This window comes from Hyperoodon ampullatus (genome assembly GCF_949752795.1).
Source record: "Hyperoodon ampullatus genome assembly, chromosome: 10".
In the NCBI taxonomy this organism is placed as follows: domain Eukaryota; kingdom Metazoa; phylum Chordata; class Mammalia; order Artiodactyla; family Ziphiidae; genus Hyperoodon; species Hyperoodon ampullatus.
This window is the reverse complement of record NC_136923.1, coordinates 11662308-11685489: the sequence shown is the minus strand read 5'-3', so window position 1 is coordinate 11685489 and position 23182 is coordinate 11662308. Positions and strand designations below refer to the sequence as shown.

The following is a 23182-nucleotide window of genomic DNA, read 5'->3' as shown; positions in this document are numbered from 1 at the left end:
AGAGTTAGAAGTTTGTTTTGTTTTGTTTTGTTTTGTTTTGCGGTACGCGGGCCTCTCACTGTTGTGGCCTCTCCCATTGCGGAGCACAGGCTCCGGACGCGCAGGCTTAGCGGCCGTGGCTCACGGGCCCAGCCGCTCCGCGGCATGTGGGATCTTCCCGGACGGGGGCATGAACCCGTGTCCCCTGCATCGGCAGGCGGACTCTCAACCACTGGGCCACCAGGGAAGCCCTAGAAAGTTTTTTTTTGAGTCAGTATTGTTGCAAATTACGCCATTTTTTGAAGGGTAATCCTGGAACTTTATGATTTTGCAGAAAGTTTTTGTTACTTGATTTGCTTCAGAAAAATAGCTCTTCAGTTTGGTTTATTTGGAATCATGGCTCATTTTCAGAATCTGGGCCATTTGGAGATGAGAGGCCTTAATTGATTATGCCCCTAAGAAACCTAAAATTTAAAAATTTTTTATGCTAGTTAATTTTTTCTGGTAAGGACTGAAGAGAATCCCTCCCTCTCAGAACAAACACAAAACACAAACAAACCCACTGGGATTTTGAGAGATGTTATTCCTTGGTTAGTAATATTTAAATCTCAAATGAATCTTAACCTGTGCTTTTAAACTGACGTTCTGTGGGAAGGAATTTTGTCTGTAGTTGGAAGTAACTCTGGTGCATAAAACTGAGAACAAATTACTGTCTTTTGGGAAATTATTTAAGGAAATGTCCAAAATGTTCTAAAATAGAAAATGAACATTGTATGATCCTTGAAATACTGCTGTAGTGAATGATCTTTTCTAGCCCCTTAAAAAGAGGTTGTAGGGAGATATCCTTAGATACGATGCATGTGTTCACAGTGGTAACTACTGTATGAAACGTTCAGAAAGAAAAGAAGAAGAATATGTGTTAAGTGGGACAGTTTTCCCCAAAACGAAGAGGAACTTAGACTTGGAAGAGCACACTATGTTTTAATTCATTTTCCAGCTTATAAATAAATATTAAAACATTGAAGTAGATTTTAAAATGCCAATTTTAAAGCCCAGAGGCTTTTTCCTTATACTGAAACTATAAAACATGGATTTTTCTATTAGAAGACATTTGTAAGTTAGTATTTTTTTAGAATATTAGAGGACAAAACAAGATTAGCAATGATTTGTTCCTGAACTAGTTGTCATAATTCCTTGTGATTGAATGTATTCATGAATTTCACTACTATTGTAGTAGGTAATTTATCTTGTAATTCTAGTTGTGTCCTAGATATGAAATACAAGAAGATGGTATTTGATTATTCCATTTAAGAAATCTTTTATTTGGAAACAATTTCAAATTCACAGAAAATTTGCAGGAATAAAAGCATTCCAAAAAAACATTTATATACCTCTTATTGAGGTCACACATTTTACGTCATTTGCTTTATCATTCATGCACTGCGTGTGTCACCTTAGGTAAGTAAGGTCTATGCACCATGGCCCTTATTCCTAAATACTTAAGTTTGTGTTTTCTAAGCTTAGGAATATTCCCTTGCATAACTAATTTAGTTGCCAACTTCATTATGTGAGAAAATGATACCTCACATTTTATCTCTTCCTGTTTTGTCACTTGACCCGATAATGTTGTTTATAGTGTTTTTGTTCTCCAGTGCAGGATCCAGTCTAGGGTCAGGTACTGCATTTAGTTGTCATGTCTTTTTAGTCCCCTCTATCTAGTCTGAAACATTTTTACAGCCTTGATCTTTTATGACATTGACATCTTTGAAAAATTACCCTCCCTCCCCCGCCTTTTAAAGAGAATGTTCCTCTGTTTTGGATCTTTCTTCATGACTAGATTATGAAGAAAATGATATGTTAGAAAATGATACCTCACATTTTACCTCTTGTTATTTTGTCACTTGACCCGATAATGTTGTTTATATTGTTTTTGTTCTCCAGTGCAGGATCCAGTCTAGGGTCAGGTACTGCATTTAGTTGTCATGTCTTTTTAGTCCCCTCTATCTAGTCTGAAACATTTTTACAGCCTTGATCTTTTATGACATTGACATCTTTGAAAAATTACCCTCCCTCCCCCGCCTTTTTAAGAGAATGTTCCTCTGTTTTGGATCTTTCTTCATAATTAGATTTAGTTTATGCATTCTCAGCTGAAATACTATATGGGGGATATTGTGTCCTTGTAGTAATACTTCTGTAGGCACATGAAGTCCATCTGAGACGCCCATGTGAAGTCAAGACGTTGTCTGATTTCTCCATTGTAGAATTGCTTGTTTTTCCCTCTGCAACTGATGCGTAGTTTGTGGGGTACACTTTAAGATCATGGAAATACCCTACTCCTCATCAAAAGTTCCCCTAGATCTACCTTTCATTTTAAATAACTTCAGCAAAAAATAGGTTGTCATTTTTTTAACTATTGTAAATCGAAATATAAGAGTAATATTATCAGTAGTTCTACTCATTAGTGAAATATAAGAACCATAATAATGCTACAAACTAGGAAAATGGGTATTGATAATAAGTTTTCCATTTGAATTAAAAGTTCTTGGAAAGAAAAATGACTAACTTATGTATTTATTGGCCATATCTTCTCACTTGTCAAATGTGTAAATTTTGGCGATTAAACAATTGAGTCATAGTGTGAGATGTCCACTCTGCTTAACATGTGAAAGTCGTTTCTTCGGGCTGAAAGGAGAAATTTAGTATGAGTATTTTGTTGTGCTCTTTATTTCATTCCGTCTTTACAAAGTAGCTTGATAACTAAAGCCTTAAAAAATAAAAAGATTCTTAGAGAAAGAAACTGTGAGACATTTGTCAAAGCAGGTATTTTTCCACTTGTGTTTAAAGTTTATTGAATTGGATTGGACTGCTACTACAGAGGAACAGATTAAGCAAACAGAAACTTCTACCATGTTGTTAATAGCTTGATTTCTGCATTTGTTCATTTAAAACAGCAATGGTAAAGTCTAATCTGTTCCATTTGGAGTCTCTACTTTAAAGCCCTGAAATGTATGAGTATTTCACTGTGTTCTCACTAGTGTCAGATATCATGGTATATAAGCAGCCAGTGCTGCATGGTATATCTCTGTACATTAACCTGTTTACAAAGAATAGACTCCTCCCCCATTCTTATTGTCTTAGAATACACTCAGTGAAGTGTCCTTTCACTATTACAGGTCCACTGCCTCTTGTTTTCTGCCTTTGTGGTGTTAACTTTTACCTTGGTTGTTCTCTTTCCTTCCCCTTTTCTATTTGCCTCATTCCTACGATCTGCAGTAATAAATTTAGGTAAGCTCTGTGTGCTGAAGTTGACACTAACAAAACTTTATGGGACAAGGTCTGCTTTTAGCCTTTGGTATACTAATGAATTTTTTGGGAAAAAAAAAGAGCCACATTTTTCCTACTGCTGTAGGCATTCATCTCTTGCTTAACTATATTTTATTTTATTTTATTATTTTTTTTATAATGGTAATTATATGACCATTTCTCTTTTTCTTCTTTTTTTTAAATTTATTTGTTTTTGCTGTGATGGGTCTTGATTTCTGTGCGAGGGCTTTCTCTAGTTGTGGCAAGCGGGGGCCACTCTTCATCATGGTGCGCGGGCCTCTCACTATCGCGGCCTCTCTTGTTGCGGAGTACAGGCTCCAGACGCGCAGGCTCAGTAGTTGTGGCTCACGGGCCTACTTGCTCCGCGGCATGTGGGATCCTCCCAGACCAGGGCTCGAACTCGTGTCCCCTGCATTAGCAGGCAGATTCTCAACCGCTGTGCCACCAGGGAAGCCCGCTTAACTCTGTTTTAAATGAGAGGCCTATGAATAAAACATAAAACCATAAATGTTAGAGCACGAAGTGATTTTGGAAATACTCTTCCAAGTACCTTTTTTTCTAGTAAGAAAGCTTAATCCTGAGGGTAAGATGACTTGCATGTGGTTAGTAAGTAATGTTAATGGTGGCAAGATTCCTGGACCTTGAGATAGTCTTTTTTTTACCATCTTATTTTGCTTCAATTTTATCTTGTCCCAAGCCAGACTCCAAAGATGCTACCTTGTGACTTTGGGTACACACTGATAACTGCAGGTCTGTCCACTGTCACAAAATCACAGTGAGTGCCACTTGTGATCTTAAATTTGTGTTATTAAGTGAAGGTCAGTTTATGTTTCCTATACTGTTTAGGAAGACAGGTATGAAAGCATCTTTTTACTTCTCTTCACAGATCTTAAAAATGATGGGACTTTGAGCAAATGACTTAACCTGTCTTTGCCTTGGTTTTCTCATCTGAAAAATGGGGATAATGCTACTTACTTCATAGGGTTGTTATAAGGATTAAGTAAGTTAATATTGATGAATATTTACTAAGTTCTTAGAACAGTGCTTCACGTTATTTAAGTGTTTGTTAAAATAAATAGCATGATGCACAATTAAGTAGTACTTTTAAAGCATCTACTTGTTCCCTGAATTGCTAGTCTCAGCTTACTGGCATTTTGACAGCACAGAAATAAATTCTGTTATTTAGAGCACAACTGCCAACTTAGTGGTTTAGTCATTCAACACAGACTTTGAAAAGTGACGATTAAGATTTGATACGAAGAAAGAAGTTGAAAATGCTTCCAAGTCTGTAAAGTTGTTATACCACAGAATCCATTCATCAAAGCTGATGAATGATTTTTGAACATTTTGCTGTCCCCAAGACATTTGGGGATTAAAAACCCGAAGATTTGATTACCTAATTTTCAGCCATTGCAGATTAGCAGTGCCAGGTGAATTAGGGAAAGTTATTGTTAACATCTGCCAGCAGTGAGAAGTAATGGTGAAGAGAGAGATGAACATTTATGAAAGTTCAGGAGCAGCCGTGTATACTGCAGCCCCCTACATCATTTTATCATGGGCTGGTACTATAATTGATGGTCATAATCATAAAATTTTACTGCCAGAAGGGCCCTTAAGGGTTATCAAATTTAGTTTTCTTGGTTTTTTTTTTTTTATATTTTAAGTATTTTCACTTTTTTTTTTTTGGCTGCACCGCGTGGCATGTGGGATCTTAGTTCCCCAACCAGGGATAGAACTGGAGCCCCCTGCAATGGAAGCACAGATTCTTTTTTTTTTTTTTTTAACATCTTTATTGGAGTATAATTGCTTTACATTGTTGTTTTATAACAAAGTGAATCAGCTGTATATATACATACATCCCCATATCCCCTCCCTCTTGCGTCTCCCTCCCACCCTTCCTATCCCACCCCTCTAAGTGGTCACAAAGCACCAAGCTGATCTCCCTGGGCTATGTGGTTGCTTCCTACTAGCTATCTGTTTTACATTTGGTAGTGTATATATGTCCATGCCACTCTCTCACTTCGTCCCAGCTTACCCTTCCCCCTCCCCATGTCCTCACATGCATTCTCTACATCTGCGTCTTTATGCCTGTCCTGCCCCTAGGTTCTTCAGAACGATTTTTTTTTTTTAATTCCATATATATGTGTTAGCATACAGTATTTGTTTTTCTTTTTCTGACTTACTTCACTCTGTATGACAGACTCTAGGTCCATCTACCTCACTACAAATAACTCAATTTCCTTTCTTTTTATGGCTGAGTAATATTCCGTTGTATACATGTGCCACATCTTCTTTATCCATTCATCTGTCGATGGACACTTAGGTTGCTTCCATGTCCTGGCTGTTGTAAATAGTGCTGCAGTGAACATTGTGGTATGTTACTCTTTTTGAATTATGGTTTTCTCAGGGTATATGCCCAGTAGTGGGATTGCTGGGTCATATGGTAGTTTTATTTTTAGTTTTTTAAGGAACCTCCACACTGTTCTCCATAGTGGCTGTACAAATTACATTCCCACCAACAGTGTAGGAGGGTTCCCTCTTCTCCACACCCTGTCCAGCATTTATTGTTTGTAGATTTTTTGATGATGGCTATTCTGACCGGTGTGAGATGATATCTCGTTGTTTTGATTTGCACTTCTCTAATGATTAGTGATGTTGAGCATCCTTTCATGTGTTTGTTGGCAATCTGTGTATCTTTTTGGAGAAATGTCTATTTAGGTCTTCTGCCCATTTTTGGATTGGGTTGTTTGTTTTTTTGATATTGAGCTGCATGAGCTGCTTGTATATTTTGTTGGAGATTAATCCTTTGTCAGTTGCTTCGTTTGCAAATATTTTCTCCCATTCTGAGGGCTTTCTTTTCGTCTTGTTTATGGTTTCCTTTGCTGTGCAAAAGCTTTTAAGTTTCATTAGGTCCCATTTGTTTATTTTTGTTTTTGTTTCCATTTCTCTAGGAGGTGGGTCAAAAAGAATCTTGCTGTGATTTATGTCACAGAGTGTTCTGCCTATGTTTTCCTCTAAGAGTTTTACAGTGTCTGGCCTTACATTTAGGTCTTTAATCCATTTTGAGTTTATTTTTGTGTATGGTATTAGGAAGTGTTCTAATTTCATTCTTTTTCATGCAGCTGTCCAGTTTTCCCACCACCACTGATTGAAGAGGCTGTCTTTTCTCCATTATATATTCTTGCCTCCTTTATTAACGATAAGGTGACCATATGTACATGGGTTTATCTTTGGGCTTTCTATCCTGTACCATTGAGCTACATTTCTGTTTTTGTGCCAGTACCATACCATCTTGATTACTGTAGCTTTGTAGTATAGTCTGAAGTCAGGGAGCCTGATTCCTCCAGCTCCATTTCTCTTTCTCAAGATTGCTTTGGCTATTTGGGGTCTTTTGTGTTTCCATACAAATTGTGAATTTTTTTGTTCTAGTTCTGTGAAAAATGCCATTGGTAGTTTGATAGGGATTGCATTGAATCTGTATATTGTTTTGGGTACTATAGTCATTTTTCAATGTTGATTCTTCCAATCCAAGAACATGGTATATCTCTCCATCTGTTTGTATCATCTTTAATTTCTTTCATCAGTGTCTTATAGTTTTCTGCATACAGGTCTTTTGTCTCCTTAGGTAGGTTTATTCCTAGGTATTTTACTCTTTTTGTTGCAGTGGTAAATGGGAGTGTTTTCTTAATTTCACTTTCAGATTTTTCATCATTAGTGTATAGGAATGCAAGAGATTTCTGGGAAGTGCAGATTCTTAACCACGGGACCGCCAGGAAAGTCCCTAGTTTTCTCTTTTTACAATTTATAAAATAACCCTGAAACACCAAGAACACATTAAATCATGTTCCATGGACTGTGAGAAGTTAACCAAGTATGTATTTCATTTCAGAAATCTTTCTGTGCAAGCTTTTTTAAAAGTTTTGGTATCTAAAAACTTTAGCTACAATTTCTGGCTGTTTTATTATGTATAGCACCTTTTCCTAATATACCAGATACCTAATATACCAAATAAATGAAGCATTATCTCATACAGACTTCTCATCAGATATTAATTAAAGCCTATTACAGTTCACACTGGTGATCTGTAAGACATGTAATCAGCCACTATTGAGGTATGTGACCTGGGGAATTTATTTCTTGTTCTGTAAAATGGTAGTGATAATTGCCTCCCTTTACCTCATATATTTCTAAAAAATGTAAAACACACAAAACATTAAAAGTACCATCTTAACTATTTTTGAGTGTACAGTGCTATTAAATACATTTACATTTTTGTGTAACCATCACTGCTATCCATCTATAGGACCTTTGATCTTCCCAACCTGAAATTCTGTACCCACTAAGCATTAACTCCTTGTTTCCCCTTCTCTAGCCTTTGGCAACTACCATTCTATTTTCTGTCTTTATGAATTTAACTACTCTAGGCTCCTTATTTAAATAGAATCATGAAGTATTTGTCTTTTTTGGGACTGCCTTACACTTAGCATAATGTCTTCAAGGTTCATCCACGGTGTAGCATGAAGAAGGTTGGTTTTTTTTAACATCTTTATTGGAGTATAATTGCTTTACATTGTTGTGTTAGTTTCTGCTGTATAACAAAGTGAATCAGCTGTACGTATACATATATCCCCATATCCCCTCCCTCTTACGCCTCCCTCCCACCCTCCCTGTCCCACCCCTCTAGGTGGTCACAAAGCACCGAGCTGATCTCCCTGTGCTATGCAGCTGCTTTCCCCTAGCTGTCTGTTTTACATTTGGTAGTGTATATATGTCAGTGCTACTCTTCCTTTTTGTCCCAGCTTACCCTCCCCCCACCCCGTGTGCTCAAGTCCATGAATAAGGTTTTTAAGGCTGAAAAATACTGCATCGTAGGACTAGACCACACTTTATCTGCTCATCTGCAGGTGGACACTCAGGTTGCTTCCACTTTGTGGCTATTAAGAATAATTCAGCTGTGAACGTGGTTATACAAATATCTCTTCAAGTTCCTGCTTTCATTTAGGTATATACCCAGAACTGGAATTGCTGGATCATGTGGTAATTCTATTTTTAATGTTTTGAGGAACTGCCATATTGTTTTTCATTCTTCAACCCCTGACAACCACTGATATTTTTACTCTTTTCATAATGTGATATTGTTGGAATCATACAGTATGTAGTCCTTCTACATTGGGTCTTTCATTAAACATGCGTTTGAGGCTCCTCCATGTCTTTTGTGGCTTGATAGCTAATTTCTTTTAGTGCTGAATAATACTACGTTGTCTGGATGTACCAGTCTATCCGTTCACTTATTGAAGGACATCTTGGTTGCTTTCAGGTTTTAACAATTATAAATAACGATGCTGTAAGCATTTAATTTATAAGTTTTTGTGTGGACTTAAGTTTGCAAGTCCTTTGGGTAAATACCAAGGTTGTGTCATTGTTGGATTGTATGTTAAGAGTATGTTTGGTTTTGTAAGAAACTGTCAAAGTGTCTTCCAAAGTGTCTGTACCATTTTGCAAACCTGTCAGCAATGACTGAGAGTTCCTCTTGCTCTACATCCTCATCAGCATTTGGTGTTATCAAAGAATACCAGATTTGGGCCACTCATTGCTTTGTGGTGGTATCTCATTGTTTTAATTTGCATTTCCGTGGTGACACATGATGTGGTGCATCTTTTCATATGCTTATTTGCCATCTGTATATCTTCTTTGATGAGATGTCTGTTAAGATCTTTGGCTCATATTTTAATTGGATTGTTTGTTTTCGTATTGCTGAGTTTTAAAAGTTCTTTGTATATTTCCCATAACAGTCCTTTATAGAATATCTTTTGCACATATTTTTCTCTTACTCTGTGGCTTGTTTTCCGAGTCTCTTGGCATTGTCTTTTGCAGAGCAGAAGTTTTTAATGAAGTTATCTTATTATTTCTTTTGTAGATTATGCCTTTGGTTTTTGCCTTTGCCCATTTTTAATCAGGTTATATTTTTTGTTCTTGTGTTATGGCTAGTTTTGATATATGTAGTTTTGATATCATGACTAGATCTTCACACATATAAATAATATGTGTGAAAGTTCTGAAAATGATAATGTCTGTATGTATAAAGTAGTGATTATGGTTGTGTTAACTTTCTTCCTTTCTCTCTTTCTTTTTTCCATCCTTTTTCTTTCTTTCTTTCTTTCTTTCTTTCTTTCTTTCTTTCTTTCTTTCTTTCTTTCTTTCTTTCTTTCTTTCTCTCTCTCTCTCTCTCTCTCCCTCTCCCTCTCTCTCCCTCTCCCTCCCTCCCTCCCTTCCTTCCTTCTTTCGTTTCTCTCTCTCTCTCTCTCTCTCTCTCTTTCTCCTCTCTCTTTCACATTTTTTTTTGAGATTAGCCCAAACTCCACTGAACAGGAGGGGAAAAATTTTAAAAGTAGAACACTTTTGGGGTTATGTAGAAGAAATTAATTTGTAAAATTGGAATTCATTGTGCTTGGTACAATTGGTACTTGTAGACAGTTTTGGAATGAATGTGTGGCAAACAATTGGCCAGTGTTAGGGCCTTGAAAATAGTTCCATTTGTTTAATTACTCCCAAGTTGATACATTTCATAATCCCGAGCTATACCTAATAAATAAGAGATCACTGGAGAAATAAACATTTGGCAAATAAAATATATGAATATGTAAATATATAAAATCAGTATCAATTGTGACTCATTAGGTGTACTTCATAATTGCAGTCAAAATAAAGAATATGACAAGAAAGATGGAAGACCTGTTAGAAGAGAATTATGATACTTCACTGAAGGATATAAGGGATTTCAATGTTTGAGTGAACAAACCATGTGCCTAGGTGGAGAGACTTGGTTAAGTATCAAGAGTTGATAAAGGGCAGTTAGTATTTTAAGAGAATTATTAATTTCTAAAGTTTATTTCAAATGCGAGAGATGAAACACATTCCTGAACATTCCACTTCTTGATCTGCTATATAGAATAATATATAGGATAAGCTACAGTAATTCATGTAGTCCTAATTTATTTCCAATTAGAACTAAACAGACTAATGGAAAAGAATTGAAGACTCAGATATAGAACTGTCTCTATATGGAATTCGGCGTATCACATCAATCTAGTTAGGAAAGTGTGGATTTTTAAATGAGGAGTGAGGGCTTCCCTGGTGGCGTAGTGGTTAGGAATCCGCCTGCCAATGCAGGGGACACGGGTTGGAGCCCTGGTCCAGGAAGACCCAACATGCTGCGGAGCAGCTGGGTCTGTGCGCCACAACTACTGAGCCTGCGCTCTAGAGCCCCCAAGCCACAACTACTGAGCCCGCGTGCCACAACTACTGAAGCCCGCGCACCTAGAGCCCGTTCTCCGCAGCAAGAGAAACCACTGCAATGAGAAGTCTGTGCACCACAATGAAGAGTAGCCCCAACTCGCTGCAACTAGAGAAAGCCTGTGTGCAGCAATGAGGACCCAACACAGCCAAAAATAAATAATAAATAAATACATAAGTTTTAAATGAGGAGTGAGGTGATTATAGGCTATACATTTGTAAAAAGGACCTTTCTTGCATTGTGTAATCAAATCCTAGATGGGTGAACATTTTAAATTTAAAAATATAAATACTGTTAGAAGATATTTAATTTTAGTCCTCTGACAGGAATGTCAGAAACCAAAAAGAGAATATAATTGATTACGTAAGGGAGGATCATGTTTATGAAGAAAACATTTTATAAGCCTTGTTGAAAGACTGACTCAGAAAAGCAACAGTGAATTTTAACAGTATTGTCAAAATAATTTCAATCCTAAAAATAGAAAACTTTGAACTTTTCCTTCTGATTTACTTGTACCTTGTATGCAAAAATTCACGTATAGGTGCACGAATTAATAAATGTTCATATGTAGTTGTACAGCATTTCTTAAACTTAAAAATACGTAAAAAATTATAGTAGTTTCAGAAGTATCTTTAATGGAAGACTATGTCTTTGAATGAAAAAAATAAGGCACCTCTTCAAGATTTATGGCTATTAGGAGTGTTTTCTTAAGGTATATTGTTATTGTCACTAAAAAATTAGTTATTTGCTAAGATGGGTACAGAGTAATGATGTGAAAGGTTTGCAGTGTTACATGTTTTTATAAACAACGATTAATCTAAAAATGTTTTCTTTCAGTCAGGTCAATTCAGTGAAGATATGATACCTACAGTGGGCTTCAACATGAGGAAAGTAACTAAAGGTAACGTCACAATAAAGGTACGTCAGCTTCTTGCCATACTTGAGTTACATTGTTAGCAGATACAAACTAGGAATTTTTCTGTTCGTTTCTTTGCATTTTACATGAGTATTGGCAGTTCTTAATTAATGAGTGGGCATGTTCCAAAAGAGTGTAAATGAAGTTTTTTTCTTTCTTGCTCTAATAGATCAAAATCTGTGTGTTGAAATGTTGTTAAGTGCCCATAAAAAACTTAGCATATGGATTGGCAGAAGTATTATTTGGGATTTAGGTGTTCCTAGGAAAGAAAAATCCCATTTTCAGAGTATTTGGAATGTGATATTATTACATTATTTCATGAATGATATTTTATATTGAAAGATAATAATTGTTTATAATGTTGGTAATTTAGTATTATATTTGTGGTAGCCAATATGGTAAACTAGTTTTCCCTTTCTTTACTAATAAGCCCTAAAATTAAAACTATAAAACAGTAAAAAGTTAACTAGTTTAACGTAATTTTGTTTCTAGAATAAGTTTGATAGGTTTGAATTGTGGACTGTTGGACTGTTTTTTAATTTATTATTATTATTATTTTTGGCTTCCTTGTTCATGGGGGGAGTTTACTTCTATAGCTTGAACTTTATGGCCATTTTACCCAGTTCTTGTGGTTCACAGAAGCTGTTTACTAAATTTGTTCTGTAGCTTATCTAATGAAGCTGCTCATTTTTCGTGTATGTCTTCATGCATGTTTCCAGTGTCTATGGCTAAATTGGAAGCCTCCTAAAGATAAATATCATGACTTCAGACCTTTACATAGCCCTACAGAGTAGCCATAATAGTGAAATTACTGTGGGTAGTAGCTTTCATATGGGTAAAATAATTTTATATAAGAAAAGCACCTAGGCAGGAATGTTTTCTGTTATGTACAGAATAACTAAAAATGATTAGATGTTAATATATACCCAATCAGACAACTAAACTTAAATAGATTCTGAATGAACTGTTTTTTTCTGTGTTGGACTTCAAATATGGATGATGGCTGATTATGCAGATTCTAAGAGTGCTATTTCAAAAAATATGTATTTTCAGTATTGGAAATTTATTGGTTAACAGGCAAAGAAACTATTGCACAGAAACTAAATCTTTGCTCAAGCACCACCTATTAGATCTAATGTAAACATATTAAGTATGAGCTTCAAGTTCAGAAGTGGCCCCAGGAACTTCCAGATTAAGAGCTTGTTTGACCTCAAGTTTTTCAAAAGCAATTTGGCTCTAACGTTGTGGAAATGAGCATATCTGCTTGATCTTTTCCCCTCCTTCTGCTGCTTTTTTCTTCAATGTTATTTGAAATATCTTTATTAAGAACTGTCTATCTTGATTTGAAGATTTGGGACATAGGAGGACAACCCCGCTTCCGGAGCATGTGGGAACGGTACTGCAGAGGGGTCAACGCTATTGTGTAAGCTGCTTCCCCGCCCCTCCCCCCCACCTCCCCCCTTGCAGTCAGTTTAGGTTTCAAGGGAAAACGCTGGTTTTCATACTTTTAAAGGCTCAATTTTTATTTCGGGCAATAACAGTCTTTCTTAGATATTTTCTTAGTGTAATCCCATTAACATCAGACTTTAAAAACAGAATGATAGAATGAGAGTTTTGTTTGTTTCTTATGTAGCTAAGAGCTATGGATATAAATGTTTTACTATCAGGTATTAGCCCCCTAAGAACAGTCTACCTATGTACTTATTTTATTGAAGTATAGTTGATTTTCAGTATTGTGTTGGTTTCAGGTATACAGCATAGTGATTCAGTAGTTTTAATTATATTCTGTTATAGGTTATTAAAAGATAATGGGTATAATTCTCTGTGCTATAAGTATATCCTTGTTGCTTATCTAATTTTATATATAGTACTTCGTATCTGTAGAACAGTCTATTAAAAAGTATTTTTGGGTGCCAGCCTTTTAAAATCGAGGACTTTATTTTAATGAACAGTTACAGTAGTATAAATTAAGAAAATTAAAACATCTGTTAATTGCGATCATCAAGCAATATGGTGGAGACATATTGAGATCACTTTATTTTTTTTTTAAAGCTACATGATAGATGCTGCAGATCGTGAAAAGATAGAAGCCTCTCGAAATGAACTACATAATCTTCTAGATAAACCACAGTTACAAGGCATTCCAGTGAGTATGGAGTACTGGTTAATTTTACATTATATAACTATAATATTTATAATTATATTATTACAAGTATAATTATACATTTTTACTTATTGTGTTTGAAATCAGTAAAATGTCTTTTGTTTTAAAGCCTGGAAGGCTTACATTTACTGAGTATCTGCCACATACTGTGCAGTGTGCTGTTTATTCATTTCGTAACCAGCTGTTTATTGAATTGTATGTAGTAGGAGCAGTGCTTAGTCCTGGGGAAATAGTAGTGAGCAGAAGTGGAAACAGACATGCTGCCTACAATCATGGAGCTTATGGTTCAGTAGGAAACTAGGTAGATGATATGAAATCATTTGAATAATACGGCTGTGATCAGTCCTTCAAGGGAGAGGTACAAGGGGCTATTGAGTTGTAAGTTAGAGGGGAGACTTAATGTAGCTTGAGGGAAGAAGGAAGGATTCCCCAAGGAAATGCTGCTTGAGCTGAGATGTGAGGGATGTGTAGGCATGTGAGGGATGTGACAGCTGGAGGAAAAGGGAGTTGCAGGCAGAGGCTCTTTGGTAGGAGGAGGTGGGGCACTGGGAGGAAGACCGTGTTTCTAGAGCGCAGAGCAGAGTGGGGAGGGTGGGGTGGAGTGTGGCGAGCTTGCGGTGGGCTGGACACTAGAAGAGGCTGTGTGGGGTGGGACTGGTTGGGTTTGTTTGTTTGTTTGTTTATACATACATACATCTTTATTGGAGTATAATTGCTTTACAATGGTGTGTTAGTTTCTGCTTTATAACAAAGTGAATCAGTTATACATATGTCCTCATATCTCTTCCCTCTTGCATCTCCCTCCCTCCCACCGTCCCTATCCCACCCCTCCAGGTGGTCAAAAAGCACCGAGCTGATCTCCCTGTGCTATGCGGCTGCTTCCCTCTAGCTATCTACCTTACGTTTGGTAGTGTATATATGTCCATGCCACTCTCTCACTTTGTCCCGGCTTACCCTTCCCCCTCCCCGTATCCTCAAGTCCATTCTCTAGTAGGTCTGCATCTTTATTCCCATCTTGCCCCTAGGTTCTTCTGATCATTTTTTTTTCTTTTTTCTTTTTTTTTTTTTAGATTCCATGTATATATGTGTTAGCATCGGTATTTGTTTTTCTCTTTCTGACTTACTTCATTCTGTATGACAGTCTCTAGGTCCATCCACCTCACTACAAAGAACTCAGTTTCGTTCCTTTTTATGGTTGAGTAATATTCCATTGTATATATGTGCCACATCTTCTTTATCCATTCATCTGTGGATGGACACTTAGGTTGCTTCCATCTCCTGGCTATTGTAAAAGAGCTGCAGTGAACATTTTGGTACATGACTCTTTTTGAATTATGGTTTTCTCAGGGTATATGCCCAGTAGTGGGATTGCTGGGTCGTATGGTAGTTGTATTTTTAGTTTTTAAGGAAACTCCATACTGTTCTCCATAGTGGCTGTACCAATTTACATTCCCACCAACAGTGCAAGAGGGTTCCCTTTTCTCCACACCCTCTCCGGCATTTATTGTTTGTAGATTTTTTGATGATGGCCATTCTGACGGGTGTGAGATGATATCTCATTGTAGTTTTGATTTGCATTTCTCTAATGATTAATGATGTTGAGCATTCTTTCATGTGTTTGTTGGCAATCTGTGTATCTTTTTGGAGAAATGTCTATTTAGGTCTTCTGCCCATTTTTGGATTGGGTTGTTTGTTTTTTTGATATTGAGCTACATGAGTTGCTTGTGTGTTTTGGAGATTAATCCTTTGTCAGTTGCTTCGTTTGCAAATATTTTCTCCCATTCTGAGGGTTTTCTTTTCGTCTTGTTTATGGTTTCCTTTGCTGTGCAAAAGCTTTTAAGTTTCATTAGGTCCCATTTGTTTATTTTTGTTTTTATTTCCATTTCTCTAGGAGGTGGGTCAAAAAGGATCTTGCTGTGATTTATGTCTTAGAGTGTTCTGCCTATGTTTTCCTCTAAGAGTTTTACAGTGTCTGGCCTTACATTTAGGTCTTTAATCCATTCTGAGTTTATTTTTGTGTATGGTATTAGGAAGTGTTCTAATTTCATTCTTTTTCATGCAGCTGTCCAGTTTTCCCAGCACCACTTATTGAAGAGGCTGTCTTTTCTCCATTGTATATTCTTGTCTCTTTTATCAAAGATAAGGTGACCATAGGTGCGTGGGTTTATCTCTGGGCTTTCTGTCCTGTTCCATTGATCTATATTTCTGTTTTTGTGCCAGTACCACACTGTCTTGATTACTGTAGCTTTGTAGTATTGTCTGAAGTCAGGGAGCCTGATTCCTCCAGCTCCATTTCTCTTTCTCAAGATTGCTTTGGCTATTCAGGGTCTTTTGTGTTTCCATACAAATTGTGAAATTTTTTGTTCTAGTTCTGTGAAAAATGCCATTGGTGGTTTGATAGGGATTGCATTGAATCTGTAGATTGCTTTGGGTAGTAGAGTCATTTTCACAATGTTGATTCTTCCAATCCAAGAACATGGTATATCTCTCCATCTATTTGTATCATCTTTAATTTCTTTCATCAGTGTCTTATAATTTTCTGCATACAGGTCTTTTGTCTCCTTAGGTAGGTTTATTCCTAGGTATTTTGTTCTTCTTGTTGCAGTGGTAAATGGGAGTGTTTTCTTAATTTCACTTTCAGATTTTTCATCATTAGTGTATAGGAATGCAAGAGATTTCTGTGCATTAATTTTGTATCCTGCTACTTTACCAAATTCACTGATTAGCTCTAGTAGTTTTCTGGGAGCATCTTTAGGATTCTCTGTATAGTGTCATGTCATCTGCAAACAGTGACAGCTTTACTTCTTTTACGATTTGGTTTCCTTTTATTTCTTCTCTGATTGCTGTGGCTAAAACTTCCAAACCTATGTTAAATAATAGTGATGAGAGTGGGCAACCTTGTGTTTTTCTTGATCTTAGTGGAAATGGTTTCAGTTTTTCACCATTGAGGATAAAGTTGGCTGTGGGTTTGTCGTATATGGCCTTTATTATGTTGTGGAAAGTTCCCTCTATGCCTACTTTCTGCAGGGTTTTTATCATAAATGGGTGTTGAATTTTGTCAAAAGCTTTCTCTGCATTGATTGAGATGATCATATGTTTTTTCTCTTTCAATTTGTTAATATGGTGTATCACGTTGATTGATTTGCGTATATTGAAGAATCATTGCATTCCGGGGATGACCCCATTTGATCACAGTGTATGATCCTTTTAATGTGCTGTTGGATTCTGTTTGTTAGTATTTTGTCGAGGAGTTCTGCATCTTTGTTCATCAGTGATAAGGGCCTGTAGTTTTCTTTCTTTGTGACATCTTTGTCTGGTTTTGGTATCAGAGTGATGGTGGCCTCGTACAATGAGTTTGGGATTGTTCCTCCCTCTGCTATATTTTCGAAGAGTTTGAGAAAGATAGGTGTTACCTCTTCTCTAAATGTTTGATAGAATTCGCCTGTGAAGCTATCTGGTCCTGGGCTTTTGTTTGTTGGAATATTTTTAAGCACAGTTTCAATTTCAGTGCTGTGATCAGTCTGTTCATATTTTCTGTTTCTTCCTGGTTCAGTCTCGGAAGGTTGTGCATTTCTAAGAATTTTTCCTTTCTTCCAGGTTGTCCATTTTATTGGCATATTGTTGCTTGTAGTAATCTCTCATGATCCTTTGTATTTCTGCAGTGTCAGTTGTTACTTCTCCTTTTTTGTTTCTAATTCTATTGATTTGAATCTTCTCCCTTTTTTTTTTTTTTTTGCGGTACGCGGGCCTCTAACTGTTGTGGCCTCTCCTGTTGTGGAGCACAGGCTCCGGACGCGCAGGCCCAGTGGCCATGGTGCATGGGCCCAGCCGCTCCGCGGCATGTGGGATCTTCGCAGACCGGGGCACGAACCCGTGTCCCCTGCATCAGAAGGCGGACTCCCAACCACTGCGCCACCAGGGAAGCCCCTGAGTCTTCTCCCTTTTTTTCTTGATAAGTCTGGCTAATGGTTTATCAATTTTGTTTATCTTCTCAAAGAAACAGCTTTTAGTTTTATTCATCTTTTCTATCATTTCCTTCATTTCTTTTTCATTTATTTCTGATCTGATCTTTATGATTTCTTTCCTTCTGCTAACTTTGGGGTATTTTTGTTTTTCTTTCTCTAATTGCTTTAGGTGTAAGGTTAGGTTGTTTATTTGAGATGTTTCTTGTTTCTTAAGGTAGGCTTGTATAGCTATAAACTTCCCTCTTAGAACTGCTTTTGCTGCATCCCATAGGTTTTGGGTCGTCGTGTTCTCATTGTCATTTGTTTCTAGGTTTTTTTTTTTTTTTTTTTTCCGGTATGCAGGCCTCTCACTGTTGTGGCCTCTCCCCTTGCGGAGCACAGGCTCCAGACGCGCAGGCTCAGCGGCCATGGCTCACGGGCCCAGCCGCTCCACGGCATGTGGGATCTTCCCGGACCGGGGCACAAACCCGCGTCCCCTGCATCGGCAGGCGGACTCCCAACCACTGTGCCACCAGGGAAGCCCTAGGTATTTTTTGATTTCCTCTTTGATTTCTTCAGTGATCTCTTGGTTATTAAGTAGTGTGTTGTTTAACCTCCATGTGTTTGTATTTCTTACAGAATTTTCCCTGTAATTGATATCTAGTCTCATAGCATTGTTGTCAGAAAAGATACTTGATATGATTTCAATTTTCTTAAATTTACCAAGGCTTGATTTGTGACCCAAGATGTGATCTATCCTGGAGAATGTTCCATGAGCAGTTGAGAAGAATGTGTATTCTGTTGTTTTTGGATGGAATGTCCTATAAATATCAATTAAGTCCATCTTGTTTAATGTATCATTTAAAGCTTGTGTTTCCTTATTTTCATTTTGGATGATCTGCACATTGGTGAAAGTGGGTTGTTAAAGTCCCCTACTATGAGTGTGTTACTGTCGATTTCCCCTTTTATGGCTGTTAGTATTTGCCTTATGTATTGAGGTGCTCCTGTGTTAGGTGCATAAATATTTACAATTGTTATATCTTGTTTTTGGATTGATCCCTCGATCGTTATGTAGTGTCCTTCTTTGTCTCTTGTAATAGTCTTTATTTTAAAGTCAATCTTCTCTGATATGAGAATTGCTACTCCAGCTTTCTTTTGATTTCCATTTGCATGGAATATCTTTTTCCATCCCCTCACTTTCAGTCTGTATGTATCCCTAGGTCTGAAGTTGGTCTCTTGTAGACAGCATATATACGGGTCTTGTTTTTGTATCCATTCAGCCAGTCTATGCCTTTTGGTTGGAGCATTTAATCCATTTATATTTAAGGTAATTATCGATATGTATGTTCCTATTACCATTTTCTTACTTGATTTGGGTTTGTTATTGTAGGTCTTTTCCTTCTCTTGTGTTTCCTGCCTAGAGAAGTTCCTTTAGCATTTGTTGTAAAGCTGGTTTGGTGGTGCTGAATTCTCTTAGCTTTTGCTTGTCTGTAAAGCTTTCAATTTCTCTGTCAAGTCTGAATGAGATCCTTGCTGGGTAATCTTGTTTGTAGATTTTTCTCTTTCATCAGTGTAAATATGTCCTGCCACTCCCTTCTGGCTTGCAGAGTTTCTGCTGAAAGATCAGCTGTTAATCTTATGGGGATTCCCTTGTATGTTATTTGTTGCTTTTCCCTTGCTGCTTTTAATAGTTTTTCTTTGTATTTAATATTTGGTAGTTTGAATAATACGTGTCTTGGCACGTTTCTTCTTGGATTTATCCTGTATGGGACTCTCTGTGCTTCCTGGACTTGATTAACTATTTCCTTTCCCCATATTAGGGAAGTTTTTAACTGTAATCTCTTCAAATATTTTCTCAGTCCGTTTCTTTTTCTCTTCTTCTTCTGGGACCCCTATAATTCGAATGTTGGTGCGTTTAATGTTGTCCCAGAGGTCTCTGAGACTGTCTTCAATTCTTTTCATTCTTTTTTCTTTATTCTGCTCTGCAGTAGTTATTTCCACTATTTTATCTTCCACATCACTTATCCGTTCTTCTGCCTCAGTTATTCTGCTATTGATCCCTTCCAGAGAATTTTTAATTTCATTTATTGTGTTGTTCATCTCTGTTTGTTTGCTCTTTAGTTCTTCTAGGTACTTTTTTTTTTTTTTCCGGTACGTGAGCCTCTCACTGTTGTGGCCTCTCCCGTTGTGGAGCACAGGCTCCAGACGTGCAGGTTCAGCGGCCATGGCTCACAGGCCCAGCCGCTCCGCAGCATGTGGGATCTTCCTGGACTGGGGCATGAACGCACGTCCGCTGCATCGGCAGGCGGATTCTCAACCACTGCGCCACCAGGGAAGCCCTCTTCTAGGTCCTAGTTAAACGTTGCCTGTATTTTGTCCATTCTGTTTCCAAGATTTTGGATCATCTTTACTATCATGATTCTGAATTCTTTTTCAGGTAGACTGCCTATTTCCTCTTCGTTTGTTAGGTCTGGTGGGTTTTTGCCTTGCTCCTACATCTGCTGTGTGTTTCTCTGTCTTCTCATTTTGCTTAACTTACTGTATTTTGGGTCTCCTTTTCGAAGGCTGCATGATTGTAGTTTCCGTTGTTTTTGGTGTCTGTCCCCAGTGGCTAAGGTTGGTTCAGTGGGTTGTGTAGGCTTCCTGGTGGAGGGGACTAGTGCCTGTGTTCTGGTGGATGAGGCTGGATCTTGTTTTTCTGGTGGGCAGGTTCACATCTGGTGGTGTGTTTTGGGGGTGTCTGTGGCCTTATTATGATTTTAGGCAACCTCTCTGCTAATGGGTGGGGTTGTGTTCCTGTCTTGCTAGTTGTTTGGCATAGGGTGTGCATCACTGTAGCTTGCTGGTTGTTGAGTGAAGCAGGGTCTTGGCATTCAGATGGAGATCAGTGGGAGATATCCAGCATTTGATATTACGTAGAGCTGGGAGGTCTCTTGTGGACCAATGTCCTGAACTTGGCTCTCCCACCGCAGTGGCACAGCCCTGATGCCTGGCTGGAGCACCAAGAGCCTGTCCTCCACACAGCTCAGAAGAAAAGGGAGAAAAGAAAGAAAGAAGATAAAATAAAATAAAATAGTTATTAAAATAAAGAATAATTATTAAGAAAAAAATTTTTTTAAGTAAAAAAAAATAGACAGACCCGTAGCACAAATGGTAAAAGCAAAGCTATACAGACAAAATCACACACAGAAGCATACACGTACACACTCACAAAAAGAGATAAAGGGAAAAAATATATATTTATATGTAATTGCTCCTAAAGTCCACCTCCTGAATTTGGGATGATTCATTGTCTGTTCAGGCATTCCACAGATGCAGGGTACATCAAGTTGATAGTGGAGATTTAATCCACTGCTCCTGAGGCTGCTGGGAGAGATTTCCCTTTGTCTTCTTTGTTCGCACAGCTCTCGGAGTTCAGTTTTGGATATGTCCCCGCCTCTGTGTGTAGGTCGCCTGAGGGCATCTGTTCTTCACTCAGATAGGACAGGGTTAAATGAGCTGCTGATTCGGGGGCTCTGGCTCACTCAGGCCGGGGGGAGGGAGGGGTACGGATGTGGGGTGAGCCTGCAGCGGTAGAGGCCTGCATGACGTTGCACCCGCCTGAGACGCGCCGTGCCTTCTCCCGGGGAAGTTGTCCCTGGATCCCGGGACCCTGGCCATGGCGGGCTGCACAGGCTCCCGGGAGGGGAGATGTGGAGAGTGAGCTGTGCTCGCACACAGGCTTCTTGGTGGCAGCAGCAGCAGCCTTAGCATCTCATGCCCGTCTCTGGGATCTGCGCTGATAGCTGCGGCTTGCACCCATCTCTGGAGCTCATTTAGGTGGTGCTCTGAATCCCCTCTCCTCGCGCACCAGGAAACAATGGTCTCTTGCCTCTTCGGCAGTTCCAGAGTTTTTCCCGGACTCCCTCCCAGCTAGCTGTGGCGCACTAGCCCCTTTCAAGCTGTTTTCACGCAGCCAACCCCAGTCCTCTCCCTGCGCTCCGACTGAAGCCCGAGCCTCAGCTCCCAGCCCCAGTCCGCCTCAGCGGGTGAGCAGACAAGCCTCTCGGTCTGGTGAGTGCTGGTCGACTCCGATCCTCTGTTGGGAATCTCTCCGCTTTGCCCTCCACACCCGTGACTGCGTTCTCCTCCGTGGCTCCGAAGTTCCCTCCCCTCCGCCACCCACAGTCTCCGCCCGCGAAGGGACTTCCTAGTGTGTGGAAACCTTTCCTCCTTCACAGCTCCCTCCCACTGGTGCAGGTCTCTTCCCTACTTTTTGTCTCTGTTTTTTCTTTTTTCTTTTGCCCTACCCAGGTACATGGGGAGTTTCTTGCCTTTTGGGAGGTCTGAGGTCTTCTGTCAGCGTTCAGTGGGTGTTCTGTAGGAGCAGTTCCACGTGTAGATGTATTTCTGATGTATCTGTGGGGAGGAAGGTGATCTCTGCGTCTGACTCTTCTGCCATCTTGAAGCTCTCTGGGTGTTTTTTGTTGTTGGTGGTGTTTTTTTTTTTTTTTTTTTTTTGCGGTACGTGAGCCTCTCACCGCCGTGGCCTCTCCCGTTGCAGAGCACAGGCTCCGGACGTGTAGGCTCAGCGGCCATGGCTCACGGGCCCAGCCACTCTGCGGCATGTGGGATCTTCCCGGACTGGGGCACGAACCCACATCCCCTGTTTCGGCAGGTGGACCCTCAACCACTGCACCACCAGGGAAGCCCTCCCTGGGTGTTTTTAAATGATGAGATTTATCATGTAAATCATTCTGATGTCACTTTAAGAACGGATTGAAGCGGGACTATAAGGAGGACAGTTTTAGGAAGCTGTTCAAGTTGTCTTGGCAAAATAGAGTACCATGGTTTGGGGTGGTCGTAGAGAAGGTTGTGAGAAGGAAATAGACTGGAAGGATCTTTAGGAAGACAGGCCGCCAGACTTGGTAATGTTTTACATGGGAAGATATAAAGAATAATTCCTAGTTCCTGGCTCATTTAGTTAGATGGAACGTGGTGCCATTTGTTGAGCTAAGGGATGCTGAAAAGGACTAGGCTTTACCCTCATGACCAGTTCACGAGTGTCAGATCCTTGAGGTATGTCCTCTCAGTTATTCCTAACAATGTATTGAGGTCGATGGTGTGATCCCTCCTTTGTAACAGTTGTTATTCACTCAAGATCACATACTCATTAGCGTATTGGCACAGCTAGGTTTTGACTCCATGTCTTTGTGACTTCAAAGCCTATTCTTCTTCTTCTATGTTAACAACTAGTTCTACGTACCATAAGTAAAAAAATCAGTCTTATCTTGGTCACCGTAAGAGTTCTTAGTTGCAAGCAGTAGAAAGCTGATTTAAGTAGAAAGGAATTTACTGAAAGGATATTGGGTAGCTCACCAAGTCTCTGAGAAGGCTGCCCATAACCATCTTCAGAAAATAGGCTGGAACAAGGGAGGCTCAGCAGCTGCTAGGACTACATCCAGACTTACACCATCGAGTAAGTGTGGTGACGTCATGCAGTTTCTGAACACCAGACACAGTTGCTCCGATTGGAAGGCCCCTTCCCTAGCAGAATGGATTCTCTATCCCCACTTTCTTGC

At 38.9% G+C, this 23182-nt stretch overlaps 1 protein-coding gene across 1 annotated transcript in view; it reads left to right on the top strand.

Moving 5' to 3' along the window:
• Positions 1–23182, top strand: part of ARL8B (ARF like GTPase 8B) — a 60188-nt gene that overhangs the window by 31087 nt on the left and 5919 nt on the right. The window contains exons 2-4 of the mRNA XM_079713388.1: positions 11435–11515; positions 12863–12936; positions 13566–13659. Of these exons, the coding sequence (XP_079569514.1) occupies positions 11435–11515; positions 12863–12936; positions 13566–13659 (249 nt within the window). The remainder of the gene's footprint in view (positions 1–11434; positions 11516–12862; positions 12937–13565; positions 13660–23182) is intronic.